The sequence below is a fragment of the Colossoma macropomum genome, unplaced genomic scaffold (genome assembly GCF_904425465.1).
Source record: "Colossoma macropomum unplaced genomic scaffold, Colossoma_macropomum, whole genome shotgun sequence".
NCBI lineage: Eukaryota > Metazoa > Chordata > Actinopteri > Characiformes > Serrasalmidae > Colossoma > Colossoma macropomum.
In genome coordinates, this window is record NW_023494810.1 from 31,699,875 (window position 1) to 31,718,343 (window position 18,469).

General features: G+C 37.1%; 1 protein-coding gene across 7 annotated transcripts; it reads left to right on the top strand.

Annotated features, from left to right (window-relative positions):
• Positions 1-7,518: 7,518 nt before the first annotated feature.
• On the top strand, positions 7,519-17,852 carry LOC118799826. Of its 7 annotated transcripts, XM_036559891.1 has the most exons (12): positions 9,447-9,872; positions 10,511-10,585; positions 10,747-10,779; positions 10,894-10,925; positions 11,032-11,063; positions 11,170-11,236; positions 12,871-12,902; positions 13,107-13,170; positions 15,468-15,499; positions 15,707-15,770; positions 17,136-17,176; positions 17,506-17,852. In XM_036559891.1, exons 1-12 carry the CDS (start codon positions 9,760-9,762, stop codon positions 17,593-17,595), a joined length of 675 nt encoding a protein of 224 aa, XP_036415784.1. In that variant the 5' UTR covers positions 9,447-9,759; the 3' UTR covers positions 17,596-17,852. The 7 variants fall into 7 exon arrangements, 6 of the variants coding, with proteins under 6 accessions (XP_036415788.1, XP_036415783.1, XP_036415785.1 ...); XM_036559896.1 differs by lacking the exon at positions 17,136-17,176 and having other exon boundaries at positions 17,506-17,607; XR_005006138.1 differs by lacking the exons at positions 12,871-12,902; positions 13,107-13,170; positions 15,468-15,499; ... (1 more) ...; positions 17,136-17,176; positions 17,506-17,852 and adding exons at positions 7,519-7,622; positions 7,939-7,995; positions 8,142-8,450; positions 8,642-8,695 and having other exon boundaries at positions 9,840-9,872; positions 11,170-11,309.
• Positions 17,853-18,469: the final 617 nt, after the last annotated feature.

Here is an 18,469-nt window from a genome sequence, read left to right on the forward strand (position 1 = left end):
GTGAATTGCTTGATGGAGGGTCTGTGTGTTGCAGATGTTTCTCAGCCCTGACTGGTGGGGTCTTCTGCACAGAGAGGTTCAGTACAGCTGGACTGTGTAGCTACACTTGTTAATGTGTCTCAGTTTACTTTATATCCAGAGAAAGATAAATCTATCACTTACTGATTCTAAACTGATGAAGTGGATTAAATTATGAAGAGAAATGTTGAAACAATGAGTGGAATTCACTTTTAAAATCAATTTTTAATATAGTGAATGTTTTTGGGAGTTGTTTACACATTACAAAAGGGTTACAAAAGATCACCTGTTCTGGTGCTCGTGTGTACATTAACTGCTGAACTGTGTAAAGGTGGAAGGAAAATTCCGATAAGAAGCTAACATCAGCTCGAGAGATTATCAAATGAAGCACGATGATGTGGTGCTGGCTAACACAGACAGAGCTTTATTACTGTTTTTGCAATTTTCATATGTGAACTATGTGAAGATGGACAGCAGCGGCAAAGCCTGCAGAAAACCAAGGTATGAAAAAGCTAATTAAGAAGGATGAGGACATATCCGAGCAGGTGGGCAGTGAGAAATGTTGACATTAAGTTACTTAGCTAACGTTAGCATTGTTTGTACCATATTGACTGTCATGATTGTCACATTTTAGACAAAAACCTTCATCAGTTTTCATTTTATCACTTTCAATCCACCTTGTTGATCTCAGTATAACATATAAGAAACAAATAAGAAAAGGAGATGAAAAGATTTTAGAAAAAGTCATTTTGCCTTAAGGCAATGCTGTGTGTGTAGCAGTTGAAAGAGTTATAATTGTAGATGGGCTGGTCTGCATCATGTGACTCCCAGTCTGAAAATAAAGTCCCACTTCGGCCCTGCTAGGCCCAGATCATCCAATGGGCTTTGTGGCCGCATGCCCAGAGGGCCAAGCCAAGACCGGAAACTTCAGCAGAGTGGAAAATTCCCATTTCCAGAGCCAAATATAAAATATCAGCTTCCCAACTTAAAGAAAAACATTGCATCATCCGAATCACTGATCTGCATCATTAGAGCTAAGATACAAATGGAAAAATAACATGCTTGAGAAAAGTGGACGCATGCTTTTTAGGGAAGTGTTGCATTGTTCTTTGGGTTTATCTGTTAAACTGTATTCACCTGTGGTTAATGTGACAAATACAATGTCATGTTGAAAAATCTTTCAACAGAGTTCTTCAACTCTTTGTTGAAAAACCATTTTAAATTGTAAAGTTTGTCATTTTAATAACTTAAAATTATTAATACGGAATTGAGTACTAAAGATTGTCCACATGGGAAGGTGTATTAAGTTATACATTATATGTGATTTAAATGTTGATGTCATGCAAAATGATTTGCCCGATGAATACACGAACCTGCTAACTGCAGTAAGTTCATCAAGACTGCAGCTTTGCCATTTTATGCCGTACCCCAGCCGTGCACTGTAAACAGAGCACTTAACACCAGAATGGGCTGCAGCTCAGACGACGTGCGGTGTGGATCGGTTCCACTGTAAGAACTCAAGGCACTGCATCCCCACCAGCCGTAAGTGTGATGGACAGGATGACTGTGGAGACTCATCGGATGAAGAGGAGTGTGATGAGTCTGAAGCCTCTGCCAGACTGGAATGTTAATCAGGTTTTAAAGGTTCAGAGAAAATTACAGAGTGCAGAAAACTGATGCATTCGTTAAATTTGTGTTTTGTTAGATTTGCTTCCAGCCCCAACACAGCCATCCACAACAGAAGTGAACTCTTCTGCAGGTCAGTTTATTCTTCTCTCTCTCACTGTAGAACTCAGTTAGAATATCAGAGCTCTTTATAATCTACTGTCTGATTCTCTCTGCATCGTCTGATTATGGATCTGTATTTTGCAGGTTCTTCTACACACTTCATCACCACAACACAGTCAACAAAGAGTGAGTAACAGAAGTTCCAGCTTAAAGCCTGAAAAAAAAACACTGACATCTTACGCAAAATTTATCCACAAACATTTCAGTGTGTTTAATCACTTGTTTATTGCTTTTATCAGGTTCATCTGTAACTACCTCAACTTGACTGATTAAACCTCATCAGTTATCACTTTAATTTTTGATAGTAAACTATGCTAATTGTGATAAATAGCATGACTTATATAATTATATCATATGATTATGATATAAAATAATACAACAACAACAACAACAACAACAACAACAACAACAACAACAACATTATATAGTATATAATTGTAGAATACTAATTATGCTATTAAATTTGAATAATAAATTATAATAACAAAGTTCACAAGGTTTTTTCACTCTATACACGCTTTACATTATTATGGATAAAGAGTTTATTTATAATACCTGCTTTGTTCCAAATACCATTAAATGTTTTATGGTGTGTTTATGCAGATGTTTTTACTTTTCAGCATCTGCTGCAGTGTCCACACTTCACAATGAGACCCTATTGGCCTCCACAAGTTGTGAGTTTCTGACTCCTTCTCTGCTGAAATGAACTGCCCCACCATTCAGAACCTGGACCTTAAGAAAAAGTAACACCATGACAGCTGCAGCATTAGGAGCACCATGTTTTCTTTCCAGATGTTTCTTCTTTAAAGGTGCTGCCATTCATAACAGAAAGGAAAATGACTGAGTGAGTTGTTTTCTTTCCATAACTGATATTATTATTTACTTTTTATATTGAAGCTCTTTGGTCATCTGTAATACCGTGTATCAGTGCTGCTGGACTTTTACTGATTGGACTGACCATCTGGACCTGCAGAGTTTCCAGTGAGTTCCTCCAAATTTGTATTTTTATTGATTCATTGGAAATTAATTCAATCATGCAACAGAGCAAAAACACGCCAATCATGTAACAGCATGAATATTATGTTTGAAAATATAATTAATTGCATTAAACACATTTCTTTACTTTTAATAACCTTCAAATCTGTCCCATTATAGATGATGATGAGACAGTTTACACAGTGGTCATCTACAGTCTGTCCACCCAGAAACCAGCTTCCACTGAAAGATGGACATGAAACAGAAGACTGGTCCATTCTCACACTTCATTTGTTTGATAAATAGTTAGTGGACAGTCATCATGTATCATTAAATGCATGGTGGCTATTCAAGATACAGCATTAGGTGAACCAGCCTTGTATCTTAAGCACAGAACCTTTATCAAATAGGAAATTTCTCGTCACCTGTGGTGTTCCTCAAGGCTCAATTTTAGGTCCTCTTATTTTCTCTGTATGTGCTTCCTCTGGACTCCATTATCCCAGAAACACATCATTAAATTGAATGATAATATGACTGAAGTTATTTTGTTCCGAAAATGTCCACACAAGTCAGGAACCCTGACGTAGACTCGAATGTTTGATAAATAAATCCTGTGAAAACTGAATTTTTCTTCAACTTTAAACCATAGCTTCATGTCGTGATTTGGAGACAGTCATACATGCATTTATTTCATAACGTCTTGACTACTGGAACTCCCTTACATGGCGGTTTCACAGTAAGTCTATCTTGTTTACATCTTGTGCAAAATGTAGCAGTCAGCTTCCTGACTGAAAGTAGAAAAAGAGAACATATCTGTGGTTCCTGTGAGGCTCCACTAGTTACCGTTAAATGTCACTGTAAACTTTAAGGCTTCTGTGTTAGTTTTCAGAGCTTTATATATCAGCACCACCATAAACACCACTGACCTTATCAAGCACTGTTCTCCCCCAGAACGTTCAGATCTGATAAAATGTTTCTGCTCGTTCCACAGTTAAGGTTAAGGGTAAAAAGGAGATCATTCCTTTTCTGTTGTTGCTCCCAAACTGTGGAAGAGTCTCACTTTCCATTAAGTCTTCAACGAATGATGACATTGGTAATTTCTGGTTAAAGACCCATTTGTTCTCTGTGGCATGAGACATAAGTGGAGTCTTTCTGTTATGTTGTGTGTTATTATTTGTGTTTTTATTATTGTTTATATTCATTGTTAGTAAATGTATCCACTGTTTTAAATCCACTTTATAAAATATTCTTTGTATGCATGCAGACTGTCTGTACTGTGTTTCATAATTATAGGCACAATTAATGTCAAATTAGCATTTTGCAGATACACAAACACAGTCATATGCAAATGTTTGGGCTCCTCTGGTCAAATGACGTGTTGTTTTTCTACATTAAAATAAAGTGAACACATTTCTTAATGCACCATATTTAACATATTGGGGAAAAATGTGGCCTGTGCAAAAGTTACAGCACATTTTTAGATTTTATATTTATTTTTTTCCACAATAAGTTAAAATAAATGGAAGTTGTGAACTAAAATGAGCAGAAAATGCCACATTCAAGTGTGCCCTCTGCAGAGGATGTGACGGTACCATAAACAAATATGGTACAGCACTATCGGTCATTTCAGCAGTGCAATACTAAACATTTAAAATGTGGCTTCCCTTAAGAATTTAACTAAAGATAAAAGCTTAAGATGTCTGATGTAAGCAGCCACTGGACCTTAAAATAGCATTCTCTCCAGATGTTCCTTCATCAGCTCTACCAATCATAATAGAAGAGAGAAAGACTATGAGTGACTTTTTTTTCCATAACTGATATTAATATTTACATTTTATACTGAAGCTCTGCTGTAATTATGGTCAGGACGTCTTTTCAGGTCCTCAGTGGTCAGTCCTGTGACATGGTTTTAATCTCATGAGAGCAGCTCACAGTTCTACAGTGTGGTGGGTCTCTAATACCATGTGTCAGTGCTACTGGCCTGATCGGACTGACCATCTGGACCTGCACATTGTCCACTGTAGATGCTTTGTAGATGCTCGGTATATATTTCTGTAACATTCAACTAAATATCTAATAAATGCAACTGAACTTGAAGTTGAGTGTGGAAGATTCTGCTAAATCTAACCCTAATCCTAATCTTAACCCTAACCTGAAGGCAAAACCTATTCCTACTCCTAAACCTAAGCCTAACCATAACGTTGTTCATAATAACTGAATATTACCAGAAGGTTTGTCAATTATTAAATTTTTTGTAGATCATCGATAGGGGACCATCCAAATAAAGTGTGACCATTATATTAATCAATGGAGCAGTAACACATCTAATCAATCAAAAACTGCCTCCGCATTTCTTTTTTTTTTACTTTTTTTCTTTCTAGGAAATCAATGGTTAAACTTCAGATTCTTCCGATTATAGATGCTGATGATGACTGTTTACGCCCCATATGTCAAACACAAGGCCCGCGGGTCAGATCAGGCCCATGACACAATCCTACCCGGCCCACAAAACTATTTTAATTTTCTATTAATATTAGCCTGCACTGCACTACACTGCCCAGCATGCACTGCAACGTAATGTGCGCTCCGACTCTTCTAGCCCAACAGCAGTCTATGGGATGGTGGTTACACTTCAATTCTACACAATTCATATCACCAAAAGCATTTCAGCTGCAGTTCAACCAATATAAACACTTAACATCAGCTCAGCAGCTCAGAAATTGGGTCGGTGTATGGAACTTAGAGAGCAATACTGAAGTGCTTGTGGAAGCTTGGCTGACTCAGTCCAACCGCTGTGGTCAGCAACCGGGGAAGGGAGCTTCACCACTGCACCACACACTCATGAGCATAAACACCGGTAGGCCCTTCTATGGAAAGGGAAACTTCAAACAAAGGAGACGCTACCACAGTGTACTCCAACAAAGGGGAAGGTATAACAGGGAGAACCCAAATGAAAAGACATTTACTTTATTATCTTGATTTGTTTCTTCTCTTTTCCTTTACTCCTTGGTTTGGACCTTTGTCTTTTTTCTTTTCTTTTACAGCTCCCTTTCTCCTTGCTTTGGAACAGTTTCTCTCTCTTTCTTTTCTCCTTACCTCTTAACTTTTCTCATTTCTCTTTGTTTGGTACCGTTACCAGCCACCCTCTACAAAGGTGCAGCGCTTCCCTGAGTGTCTCTGGGGTTTAAATAGGTGCTCCTCCAGCTGAATAACATTTAGGCAATCAGCCCAGAGCTTTCTGGGAATTGGAGTCCTTGGTGGAGGTTGCCCTAGACGAGCGCCATGCTGCCCTTGCTGGCAGAAGGCGGCACTGAGCACCTCCTTACAAAAGGCTCACTGTGTTTTATGTTCTGTGAAGTGACCACACTGATCTATAAATGAATATACAGAGACAGAAGTAGGACACTTCCTCTGTCTGGACATTCATTTTAATCTGATATAAACTAATTACTATTCATTGGAATTTGGAAAAATATGTATACAAAATATGCTTTTATATACATTTAAAATGTCACTTTTACCATCTGGAGACACTTTTTTCCTCATTAAAAAAATCTGTGCATATTAATAATTGTAATTTCTTTATGTAACAAATTTTCCTATAGCTTTATATATAGAGCTGAATATATATATATATATATATATATATATATATATATATATATATATATATATATATATATATATATATATATATTTATTCAGTGTCACATCTCAGTGTTCTATCTGCACCCCCACCACTCTCCCCTCATAAGGAGGAACTCATATTGTCCATTAGAGGACATCAAAGCTCTGACCTTTAACATTAAAATACTGTTATAACATATAAATACAAGTACAGTGTTTACATACAGCGTCCTGTAATACAGAAATGCACTGTTGGTCATCAGCTTAATGTTACTCTGAGAATATGAATGAAATCAAGCGTTTCAGTGAGATAAAATCTTTTAAAGACAATATATATTGATTTCTTTCATATTCTCAGAGTAACATTAAGCTGATGAAAAGCTGATATAAACTCATCACTGTTCATTGGAATTTGGAAAATCTGTATACAGAATATGCTTTTACATTTAAAATGTCACTTTTACCACCTGGAGACACTTTTTTCCCCATAAAAAAATCCCCCCCCCCCCAGAAAAATATCTATTTCCAGGCTTTATGTAACGGATTTTCCTATAGCTGTATGTATGAATTGCATAATTATGTGTATGTGTGTGTGTATATATATATATATATTCTCAGAGTAACATTAAGCTGATGAACAACAGTGCAATTCTGTATTATAGGATGCTGTACGTAAACACTGTACTTGTCTATATGTATTTTATATAACAGTATTTTAATGTAAAAGGTCAGAGCTTTGATGTCCTCTAGTGGACAACATGAGTTCCTCCTTACGAGGGGAGAGTGGTGGAGGTGCAGATAGAGCAGGAAGTGGATGTGACTGAATTAAATATCCATCCGCTGGGGGTCTGTATGTAATGTCTTAGAAATCAGTTTTTCTACTTACAGTCTGTCAGTTTTTTGCTATTCGTGTGTTGGACAGAGAGTCACTCTGCTGAACTACACAAACCACTGCACTGTTTTCAGGAAATCTTGGTGTCATTATTTCACTGTAAACTGTATAAATAGGAAATTATTTCAGGTTAGAAGGGCAGAAGGGGAAATTAATTTTCCGTTTTAAAACCAGAAGTGATCAGTGGCGGTTTTCCTGTCGCTCTGTGAACTGTCTAAGTCAAGTGTCTCTCTTCTCTCTTCTCTTTTCTCTCTTGGCGATGGTGAAATGGCTCTGATCATCCTCCTCTCCTTCTGCCTGATTCTGGAAGTTCATCCTCAACGTGAGTCTCATTGACCAGTTTGTGGATTTGATTCTTTACGTTGTTTTTAGAGTAAACAAATAACCGCAACCTGAAAGCTTTAACATAGTCCGCACTGTAAAAAGTGTCACTGGTGTGGATGAACTGTAACATCTGATAATGTGATGGTGTTCAGTGACACAATCAGACGCTTGTGATGAATTCTTCTAATTCTAGATGTTTGTAGAGCTGCTTGTGTCAGACAGATGATTATATTACAATATAATCTGTATTCAGAAATGAGCTGATATTGTTATATCCTGTGTGAACTGTTTGATGGTGGGTCTGTATGATGCAGATGTTTCTCTACCTCAGCCTTCTTCTCTCTCTCTACCTGCTACAGTCACAGTCCTGGGTAGGTGGCTGACTGAGTTTTGTTCATGAGCATCACTGTCTGCTTGAATCAAACCATTTGTAATAATCTGAAAGGCTTAAAATCAAGGAGTCTGATGGTTTGTTCAGTTACCAATTATCTTTTACATTGTTATTTATTCTCTGCAGATGAGAAACCAAAAATGAGTGTCAGTTATGACAGTCAGTATGAAGAGTTCACAGCTGTGTGTGAAATACCGCTGTCAGGGTCAGTAAGAGCTGATTTTAGATGTAATCTCTACACTGGACACCTGCTGTACCTAAAGGGAGAATCTAGAAGAGGGAGATCTGGGGAGTGGATTTGTATTTTTACATCATCTAAAACTGACCTGTTGAATCGTCTGCAGTCAGTAGAGAGCAGAGAACTGAGCTGTGATTATTCACTAAACTCTGACCCGTCTGTCCGCTCTCCAATGAGTGACACATATGATATATCGAGTAAGTACATCATCTCATACATTGTAAATTAGCCAGGTTTAATTACTTTTAGTTAAACATCGCATAAGTAGTTAGATCTATATGTATGTGTATTAATTTATAATTTTAGTGAGTTTATCTTATAAACATCTTGTACATTACGTTAAAGATTGAGTAATTTTTTTATTCTTACATGTTTGTGTTTCTTTTAGGTTTGATTCCTGTACCAACACAGCCAATCATAACAGAAGAGAAATCTACTGCAGGTCAGATCATCCCTCAGCTACAACAGGCTACTTACAATGCCCTACATTTTGTAATGTATTGTGTATTATATGTGCAGTTTCTCTAGTTTCCTCTACACGTCTCATCACCGCGAAAGGCCCAACAACTAGAGAGTAACAATTATAGCACCTCCAAATTCTCCAACTCTAAACACTTTAACGCTTTAATAACTCCTTCTTATAAGCTATGCAGTGTGTATCTGATTGAGATGTCCTGTCACCTTTAACAGGGTTACCTGTAGATTCCAGTTGGACTTTTGTAACCAAATTGCAAACTACAGCCAGTGAGTTATTGCTTCAAATATTGCTAGACTGAAAATAAATTGCTAAATAGTTTGCAAGCATCCAGTCTTATTCTGCATAAATCAAAATCATAAATCATTAAATCATAAAAAAAGATCTTTCACATCTTTGAAAGTCTTCAAATATTACTGTGGAGGACAGCCAGTAATCTCTTATTCATAGGGTACATTTTGTCCCAAACATCGTTTCTTATGTCATTAGTTTAATTTGTTCCTCTAGCTATAAGGAACCAAGTTACCCATCGCCGCCAGAATTTAACAGATCCTCCAAAAAGTGTGTCACTTTACCGGCTGTCAATATTACATTTCAGAATAAAGATCTTCATAAAGGATAATGACTCAATGGCTTTGCAATTATGATGCAATTATACATTAAACAGCCTTTTCAGAAGTCTTATTCTCTTATGTATTGCATCCCATTACCTCTTAAATATGTGTTCTGTGCAGATGTTTGAATTTATTCTCAACAGCTTCATCCTCAGTTCTCCTGCTCTACACTAGGATTTTGATGGTTTCATCCACTGGTGACTCCTAGTTGTATTTATAGATTAATCTTACAGTAAAATGTTAACATGAAGAAACAGAAATGCCCACAACTTGTACTATCAGTTATTGATAGAGGTCCTGTACATAGAAACTTACTAATGTTGATAGATGTGTGTGATAATTTATGAAGTTAACGAATTTTACAGCTGTAATGACTCAAGGTAACCATCACTATAATGATTACAGATCATCAGAACTATGTCACTAAATCCTCTCTCCAATATTTACAACCACATTTTGACTTATTTTACTCATTTCTGCATCATTCTCTGTAACAGCGAATGCCACCTCAGGAAAACATCCTACAGCAGGTAAATAACTGAATAACTAGTAGATTCAGATTCGTGCAGAGACATTCATACTGCCCTGATTTTCTTGGCAAAAAAAATGTGAAATAACCATAAAGTCAGAAGTGAGTGAGCTTACCATCCATTAATGTCACGTTTAACCACAATTTAAATCTGAAATAAATACATACAGTCTCATGTGTTAGTTTGAACACCAAATTTGGTCACATGACACATTCTGTTGTTTTTTGTTGTTTTTCTGAGTGAAAATAAGTACGTCCTCTACTGAGACACACTTTCTGTACATTTTGTGCACAGTTTCACTTTATTGGCTTAGTTTGACATATTGAAAATAATGTGCCCTTTTCTTTGGGTTTCTATCTGATTTTTACTTTAGTCCATCCAGTCTGTGCTTTTTAGAGCTTTAGAGCTTTAACATGTTAGCATGTTTTCCTAAAGCTACTGCAAAGAAAAGGCTATCATAGTGGTGATGTAGGAGAGTTTCTGTAATGATTTGGGTTTTATTATTATATCATTGTCTTTTTAGTCCAGTACAGCTAATATTACTTATTCAAAGCTGCTGACAAAACTATCTGCAGATTTGTGTAATAATGATGGAAATGTTTGCACTGAAACGTTCATATTTTCATATTATCATTCAGGAACACTGCTTGTCGTAGTGCTGTCAGTAATCAGTGCCAGTGCTGTACTGGTTGGAGTGGTCATCTTTCTCTGCAGTAAGTCCATCAGAGATTCACTGGTGCAAACAGTGAAGAAAAACCATTTGACTCAATTTGCTTTGTCTAGTTTCACAACTGGACTGTGTAGAATTAACTGTGTGGTATGATGGTAAATATTAAGCTGATCACTGAAAATGCTGTACTTTCTTCCACTGCAGAAAAGCAGAGGGCTGCCAGTTAGAAACTCTCAGGTGATTTGTACAGTAATTAACTACAATCATTTAACTTGTTTAATATCCCTGCTTATGTTTTTGTAAGTTCATAGAAATGCAGAAAGCTTTGATATATGTATATATTGTTTATAGGCCTAAAGTCAGTTCAGCCATTGGAGATCAGGGTAAGTTTGGCCTTTGAAAGCTTTCTTAATAAAATGTCTACTGTTATTAATATAAATACTAAAACTAAGAACACTTCCATGGTCAGCTGAAATGATTGTTTTGCAGGAGACATGATGGCCGTGCTCAGTGTGGAGGAAGTGAGTAGCATTTCTGTCATTAGATTGTTCTGTTTGCCACAAGTCAAATCAATGAATCTTTCAGATCAGCTTCACTAAGCATACAAATGTATTCTCTGTTACTCAGTGCAGTCCAGGAGCTGCTGGAACCTACTCACTGATTACCACAGTGGCCGCACCCTCCCAGCCATCAGGTAATTTATATAGTAGAACAGGTCATGTACATCATGGAATCAATTTCAGTCTAGGGTTTGATATGAAACTCAAAAATTTCCCCCTAATTATGGAAAAACACTTTCAAGCATTATAAGTAAGGGCTGGAAATGAAACTGGCGTTTCTACATGTCCCTGTATAAAATGATTAATTGTGAACAAACACTCACCTGCTCCTTCACTAATAAAGTAGTAGCAAGTAATTTATTAATTTTTGACATAACTGTTTATAGATTTTCATGAGTTCAATACAATAGAGCATGTTTCAGATGGTTTCTGTATGCATACAGTATAAATACTCACTGAGCACCTCCCTGTTTCTACACTCACTGGTCATTTTATCAGCTCCACTGAAAATATAGGAGCACTTTGTAGTGCTACAATTACAGACTGTACTCCCACCTTTACCCCATTCATTAATGGACAGGACCCCTCCAGGACCACCACAGAACAGGCATTATTTGGGTGGTGGGTCATTCTCAGCACTGCACTCACCACTATGGATCAGAGTGGATCAGACACAGCAGTGCTGCTGGAGTTTTTAAACACTGTGTCCACTCACTGTCCACTCTATTAGACACTCCTACCTTGTCAGTCCGCCTTGTAGATGTAAAGTCAGAGACGATAGCTCATCTGCTGCTGCACAGTTTGTGTTGGTCATCCTCTAGTCCTTCATCAGTGGTCACAGGATGCTGCCCACAGGACGCTGTTCGCTGGACATTTTGGTTCTCAGTCCAGCAGCGACACTGAGGTGTTTAGAAACTCCAGCAGCACTGCTGTGTCTGATCCACTCAGACCAGCACAACACACACTAACACACCAACACTACGTCAGTGTCACTGCAGTGCTGAGAATGACCCACCACCCAAATAGTACCTGCTCTGTGAGGGTCCATGGGGGTCCTGACCTCTGAAGAACAGGGTAACAAGGTATGCAGAGAAACAGATGGACTACAGTCTGTAACTGTAGAACTACAAAGGGCTCCTAAATGGTCATTGGAGCTGATAAAATGGACAATTCCAATTCGCTAATTCCCAGCATTTGTGAAATAATAGTTGACCCCTCACACTGATGTGTATGATTGCCCACACCCATGTGTACATGAAATTTAACATAATTCTGCTGCCACTGTTTAGTCAGCCTGTCTGTCAAATGCATCCTTCTACAGCAAACCCATCAGTACATTGGCTTAATCATTCTGCAGATATTATATTTTGTCTCATGCAGGTTCAGCTGTAACTGAAAGAACCATGTTGGTGAAGCAGAGCGGTTTGGTGTTGAGAATAACTATGTTGTCACCTGTATTGTAGCAGACAGAGGGCAGGGCAGAACACGCCTTCTCTCAGGGGATACATAACCCCACTGACCAGAAAACAGCTTAGATAGAAACACAGACTATATAAAGAAGTTAACAAATATAGTTCAAAATATTCTGGTTACATATTGAAATTTATCAAAGCCGTAGCTTGAATCTTCTTGTGGAAGTTCAGCGTAAGATTTTTAATTCCGCTAAATAAAGATTATTTTCTATCTGATGTCTTTGGGAAACTTATCAGTGGACATTTTCATAATTCTTGTTAGATTTCTTATTTTCAGTTATTTTTTGTTTTTGCAGGAAGTACGATGCCCATTCAAAACATGGATGATGTAAGTTTTGAACTATAAACAGAATTTTGTGAGAAATATTCTGAAAAAAATACTTAACAATCTCTTCAAGCAATAATTATTTTAAAACATTTTGACTGCTTTAAGTTCTCATATTTAACATTACAAAAAGTTTTATCTTTAATGCTGTGTTTTTACAGTCCTGAAAGTTTCTACAAAGTTCTGTGTTTTTATTTTTTTGTCCAGTCTGATCCACAAGCTGTTACGTACTCAGAGATCACCTTAATAGCAGCTCCGCTTGAGCCCCCAGGTAAAACCGTCTGCTGTGTCTGATCCACTCGCAGTAGCGCAACATACACTAACACACCACCACGTCAGTGTTACTGCAGTGCTGAGAATGACCCACCACCCAAATAGTACCTGCTCTGTGAAGGTCCTGTGGGGTCCTGACCACTGAAGAACAGGGTAACAAGTAGGGGTGCGGGAAAACTCGATTCTTAGATGCATCGCGATGCGGACGTGAACGATTCTGAATCGATTCACAAATGTCAAAAATCTATTTTTGAAATATTAATTTATAACGTAATGTTGACGGAACGCAAAAGGCGGAACTTGAAAGTGGGAAAGTGCAGCGCCCGGACAGTCTGTGGCGGCACATAACAAAAACACTACTGGATGAGTGAGAAATCCGACCGGCTCCCTCTGCATTAAAAGCAAGGTTAGATCAGGAGTCACAACACAAATGTTAACATTTTGTCCTTTCAACAAAAATCAAACCACCCTGGCAGCCACAACATTTAATGTCCAGTATGTCTCAGTATGCGATAATGTCCTAGTATAGACTAAACAATATAAACGAGAGCGCAGATTTACTTTACTCTGCTTTAAGCTTCGCCTATAGCCGATTTCCTCCCATCTCCACCAGAAAACCTTTCCTCAGAAGTAGATCAGTTAAATATCTCTCAACGTTCGACTGTTTTACGAGGCTGAAGTCGCTTCTTATTCGAATTGTCCCGTTCCACCTTAAATTCTAACTGAGGCGCCGAATGTAAATGCGGCACCATTTAAGGTGGAACGGGAGAATTCGAAAGATAAGCTGACTTCATCTTCGCCAGTTTTTAGTGTGTGACAGTCTCTCGTTGCAGATTTAACGGACCAGCAAACCAACTGCGCTGCTTATAAATGCGAATAATGCATCGCTGCTATGTGACCTGCAGTCTGCATGCCGGTTCTCAGTCGTTGCGAAACACGGCTTTCGCGCTATGTTGCACACGACCCATCTCAAAGATACTTTACTGACACAGCGATCCCCCCGTCTCTACAACGAGACCAAAACCGAAGTTATAAAATCACTAAAGTAACTGCGCATTTTATCGCATTTTAATCAGCTTCTCGTGCTCTAAACAAGAGCACTGACTGAGCCTTCTAGTTCACTTACCACATCACTTCCATTTGTTTAATTAAAAAAGATATTGGAAGTAAATTCATTATGGATCATTACAAATACTTTGCTTTAAAGGTACCAAGCCACTTTAAATAACAACACCACCGAGTCACTTAGTCACTTTAGAATGTATATTGTCTCTATATGTCTATATGTCTGTATATTTAATATAATTCAGTTGGTTTTTCTTGCATTTTTATATTTTTCCTTATTTCCTTTCTGTAGACTGACTATCTGAGCCTCATCACAAGCGTTTCAATGCATAAATGTCTTCACATGTTGTGCAAATGACAAATAAAGTGAACTTGAACTCGAAACTTGAGTTCACACAGTGAGTAAATATAAATGCGATATAGAAAAAAAAGATGCCTCGAGATGCATCGATAATCGTTTTATAATCGCATCGTAGCCCTCTGAATCGTAATCGAATCAAATCGTGAGGTGCCTAGAGATTCCCACCCCTAGTAACAAGTATGCAGAGAAACAGATGGACTACAGTCTGTAACTGGAGAACTACAAAAAGCTCCTAAATGGTCATTGGAGCTGATAAAGTGGACAATTCCAATTCGCTAATTCCCAGCATTTGTGAAATAATAGTTGACCCCTCACACTGATGTGTATGATTGCCCACACCCATGTGTACATGAAATTTAACATAATTCTGCTGCCACTGTTTAGTCAGTCTGTCTGATAAAATGCATCCTTCTACAGCAAACCCATCAGTACATTGGCTTAATCATTCTGCAGATATTATATTTTGCCTCATGCAGGTAAATTGCAGCTGTAACTGAAAGAACCATGCTGGTGAAGCAGAGCGGTTTGGTGTTGAGAATAACTATGTTGTCACCTGTATTGTAGCAGACAGAGGGCAGGACAGAATACGCCTTCTCTCAGGGGATACATAACCCCACTGACCAGAAAACAGCTTAGATAGAAACACAGACTATATAAAGAAGTTAACAAATATAGTTCAAAATATTCTGATTACATATTGAAATTTATTAAAGCCGTAGCTTGAATCTTCTTGTGGAAGTTCAGCATAAGATTTTTAATTCCGCTAAATAAAGATTATTTTCTATCTGATGTCTTTGGGAAACTTATCAGTGGACATTTTCATAATTCTTGTTAGATTTCTTATTTTCAGTTATTTTTTGTTTTTGCAGGAAGTACGATGCCCATTCAAAACATGGATGATGTAAGTTTTGAACTATAAACAGAATTGTGAGAAATATTCTGAAAAAAATACTTAAAATAATTATTGCTTGAAGAGATTGTTAAAACATTTTGACTGCTTTAAATTCTCATATTTAACATTACAAAAAGTTTTATTTTTAATGCTGTGTTTTTACAGTCCTGAAAGTTTCTACAAAGTTCTGTGTTTTTATTTTATTTTGTTGTCCAGTCTGATTCACAAGCTGTGACGTACTCAGAGATCACCTCAATAGCAGCTCCACTTGAGCCCCCAGGTAAGACCATCTGCAGCAGATAAATGTGTTAAAACCTTCCAGAAACACTGGAGTTTATATATTTTGCGCTTACAAACCAAATCAAATAACAAGAACCGAAATTTCTTAAGACTCTTTACAGAAGGCTGTAGTTTTTGGAGCAGCACTTTCAGATCCTCACAGCTGTACTTTTGAGTAATGTAACTACTGCAGAGATAAGAGGAAGTGAGCAGATTAAAATTAAGCCATCATTCTCTTTCTCAGCACACAGACTTGCTGTCGCCGTCATATCAAAACCTTCTAACTAAATTTTTTGTTTGCCTTTTGAAAACATCAGTTTCATGATTCAGGATGAATCTTGTTGATAATCTGTCAGCAGTTCTGCTGGTCCCACTTTATATTAAGTGTCTCTAATAAACATGTAGTTACATGTGAACAACATATGCAACAACAACAACAACAACAACAACAACACAACAACAACATTACTAATGATTAAGTCACTGTTACAGGTGGATTACAGAAGTACACCTTATGTAATTACACGTGTATCAACTTCAATTTTGCCTCATGTAATTACACAAGTGTATCTTCATAGGTATAACAGCCTATTCTCTCCCATGTAATTACACAAGGGTAATAACACAAATGTAATTACATTTGTAATCAGACTGGAACAGCAGTTTTTTTCAGAAGTCTTTTTTCCAGCATTAAAAATGAAGGATGTAATAACTTACATTAATAAGAGAGACATTATTTACACTGTATCTGCCAGCTTTCCTAACATTTAGCTAGCATTTATGTTGCTAGTGCTGTGACACTGTAACCAGTTTCTACTTTAAACCATTCTGTAATGTGACAGGACAGCAGACGTCCCCTTATCTTAACATAACTTTTATTACATTAATTAAATGTAATAAATTAAATACATTGTTAAATGTCTATATCACCACTTCATTATTGCACAGTACCTACATAACAACTACATAGGTACTGTCCACTTATTTTAAAGTATAGTTGTTATAAAGGTACAGCATGGCATAAATCAATGTGATGTGATTAGGTTACAACAAGACTTATTCCACAGTCATTATGTAAAATATCAATGTAATGTTATGTTAAACATACTTCCTTTAACTGCTGGAAAAGACTTCTGATCTGCCGTGTATCAAAAAGATACACGTGTAATTACATAAGCTGTACTTCTGTAATCCATCTGTAACACTGGCTAAATCATTAGTAGTTACAGTGTTGTTGCATATGTTATTCATGTGTAACTACACAGTTACTAGAGACACAATATAAAGTGGGACCGTTCTGCTCTACTTTATGCAGTAAAATATCTGCTAACTAAAAATATCTTTAACTAAATGATCTGAATTTCAGGTCCCAGTAAAAAGGGAAAAGAAAACTCTAAGAAGGCTGAGGTTATTAAACTTGCTATTAGCCACTGTGTAAACTGTCAGATGTCAGGGCTTCCACGTCAAACTAAACACTCAACCACAGACTGATTTCCTTGTGGTTGGAGCCAAAAGGCAAATGCAGTTTCACATTTCTGTCTCAGCTGCAGCTGCACTGCTCATTCAGGGCCTCAGGAAGACAAAGCAAGTTTTAATTTGTGATCTCTTTCTTCTGGTCTAGTTAGAGCAGAATTCACTGTTTCTACACAGGACAACTCCTATATTAAAGAGTGAGACTCACTAGTAACTTAGTGTGCTGACCCCTGACCTCCTTCTGTTTTCTTTCATACTTTCAGAGTGATGTGTATCACACATACTGCACCATCCCTGACATCACTGTGGCCTCCAAACAGACAGATTCAGTCTACAGCCTGATACAGAAGTAATGATACTTTTACTTTTACTTTTTTAGTCTTATATATTTCACAGTATTATAACTCCAGAATCAACAGTTTTCTATTGCAAATACTTGTTATTGTCACTAGTTGACTAATAGTGTGCAATACATGCTTTAATATACTAAGATACATATCTTTGCACTTTTATGAGTTCATACAGTGTGGCTGAAATGTGAGCGAAGCTATCCTTTTATTATATATTCATATATTGTGTAAGACACATATATAGCAGATTGCTGCCTTTATTGCGCTTTGTGTTTTAAAATAACTTTGTCCACACTAAATATTTAGAGTGGTTCATAACAAATTTGTTGAAATGCGCATTTTCTTTCATTTCACTTTAAAAAAAGATAAATAAAAATTATATTTATTTCTGCAGTGTGGTGACATATTTTTACTATAATAACTTAGTGACTGTATTACCTATGTAAATTAACACTGGCAATATTATTTGTATTGATTTTGAAAAGTGAGGGGTTTTAGCCAGAACTTCTTTCACTTTGCTGTTAATGGTACTGAAAGAAAAAACCTTCAGCAAATTAGTTAAAATCATTCAATTAAAGTGCACTAGGAGTTCACTTTCTGTTTACATTGATTTTGGACATCCCAAACAACACTTTGTCATATTTCTAAGAGTTATTTCAAGGAAAGATGGAAAGTTGGAGGTACCTGGACCATTTAAACAGTAAGTCAGAGAGAGAATTTGAGTTCAGTGGTGCACATTCAGCTTTCAGTCAGCCCACAACCATGAACATACACATACACATTTACACAACAGAAACCACATTCACACACTCATGGGAAACTTACTGACACTTACCCTGTGACACTTGGTGAAGCTTCAGAAGGACTGTGTTTTTTC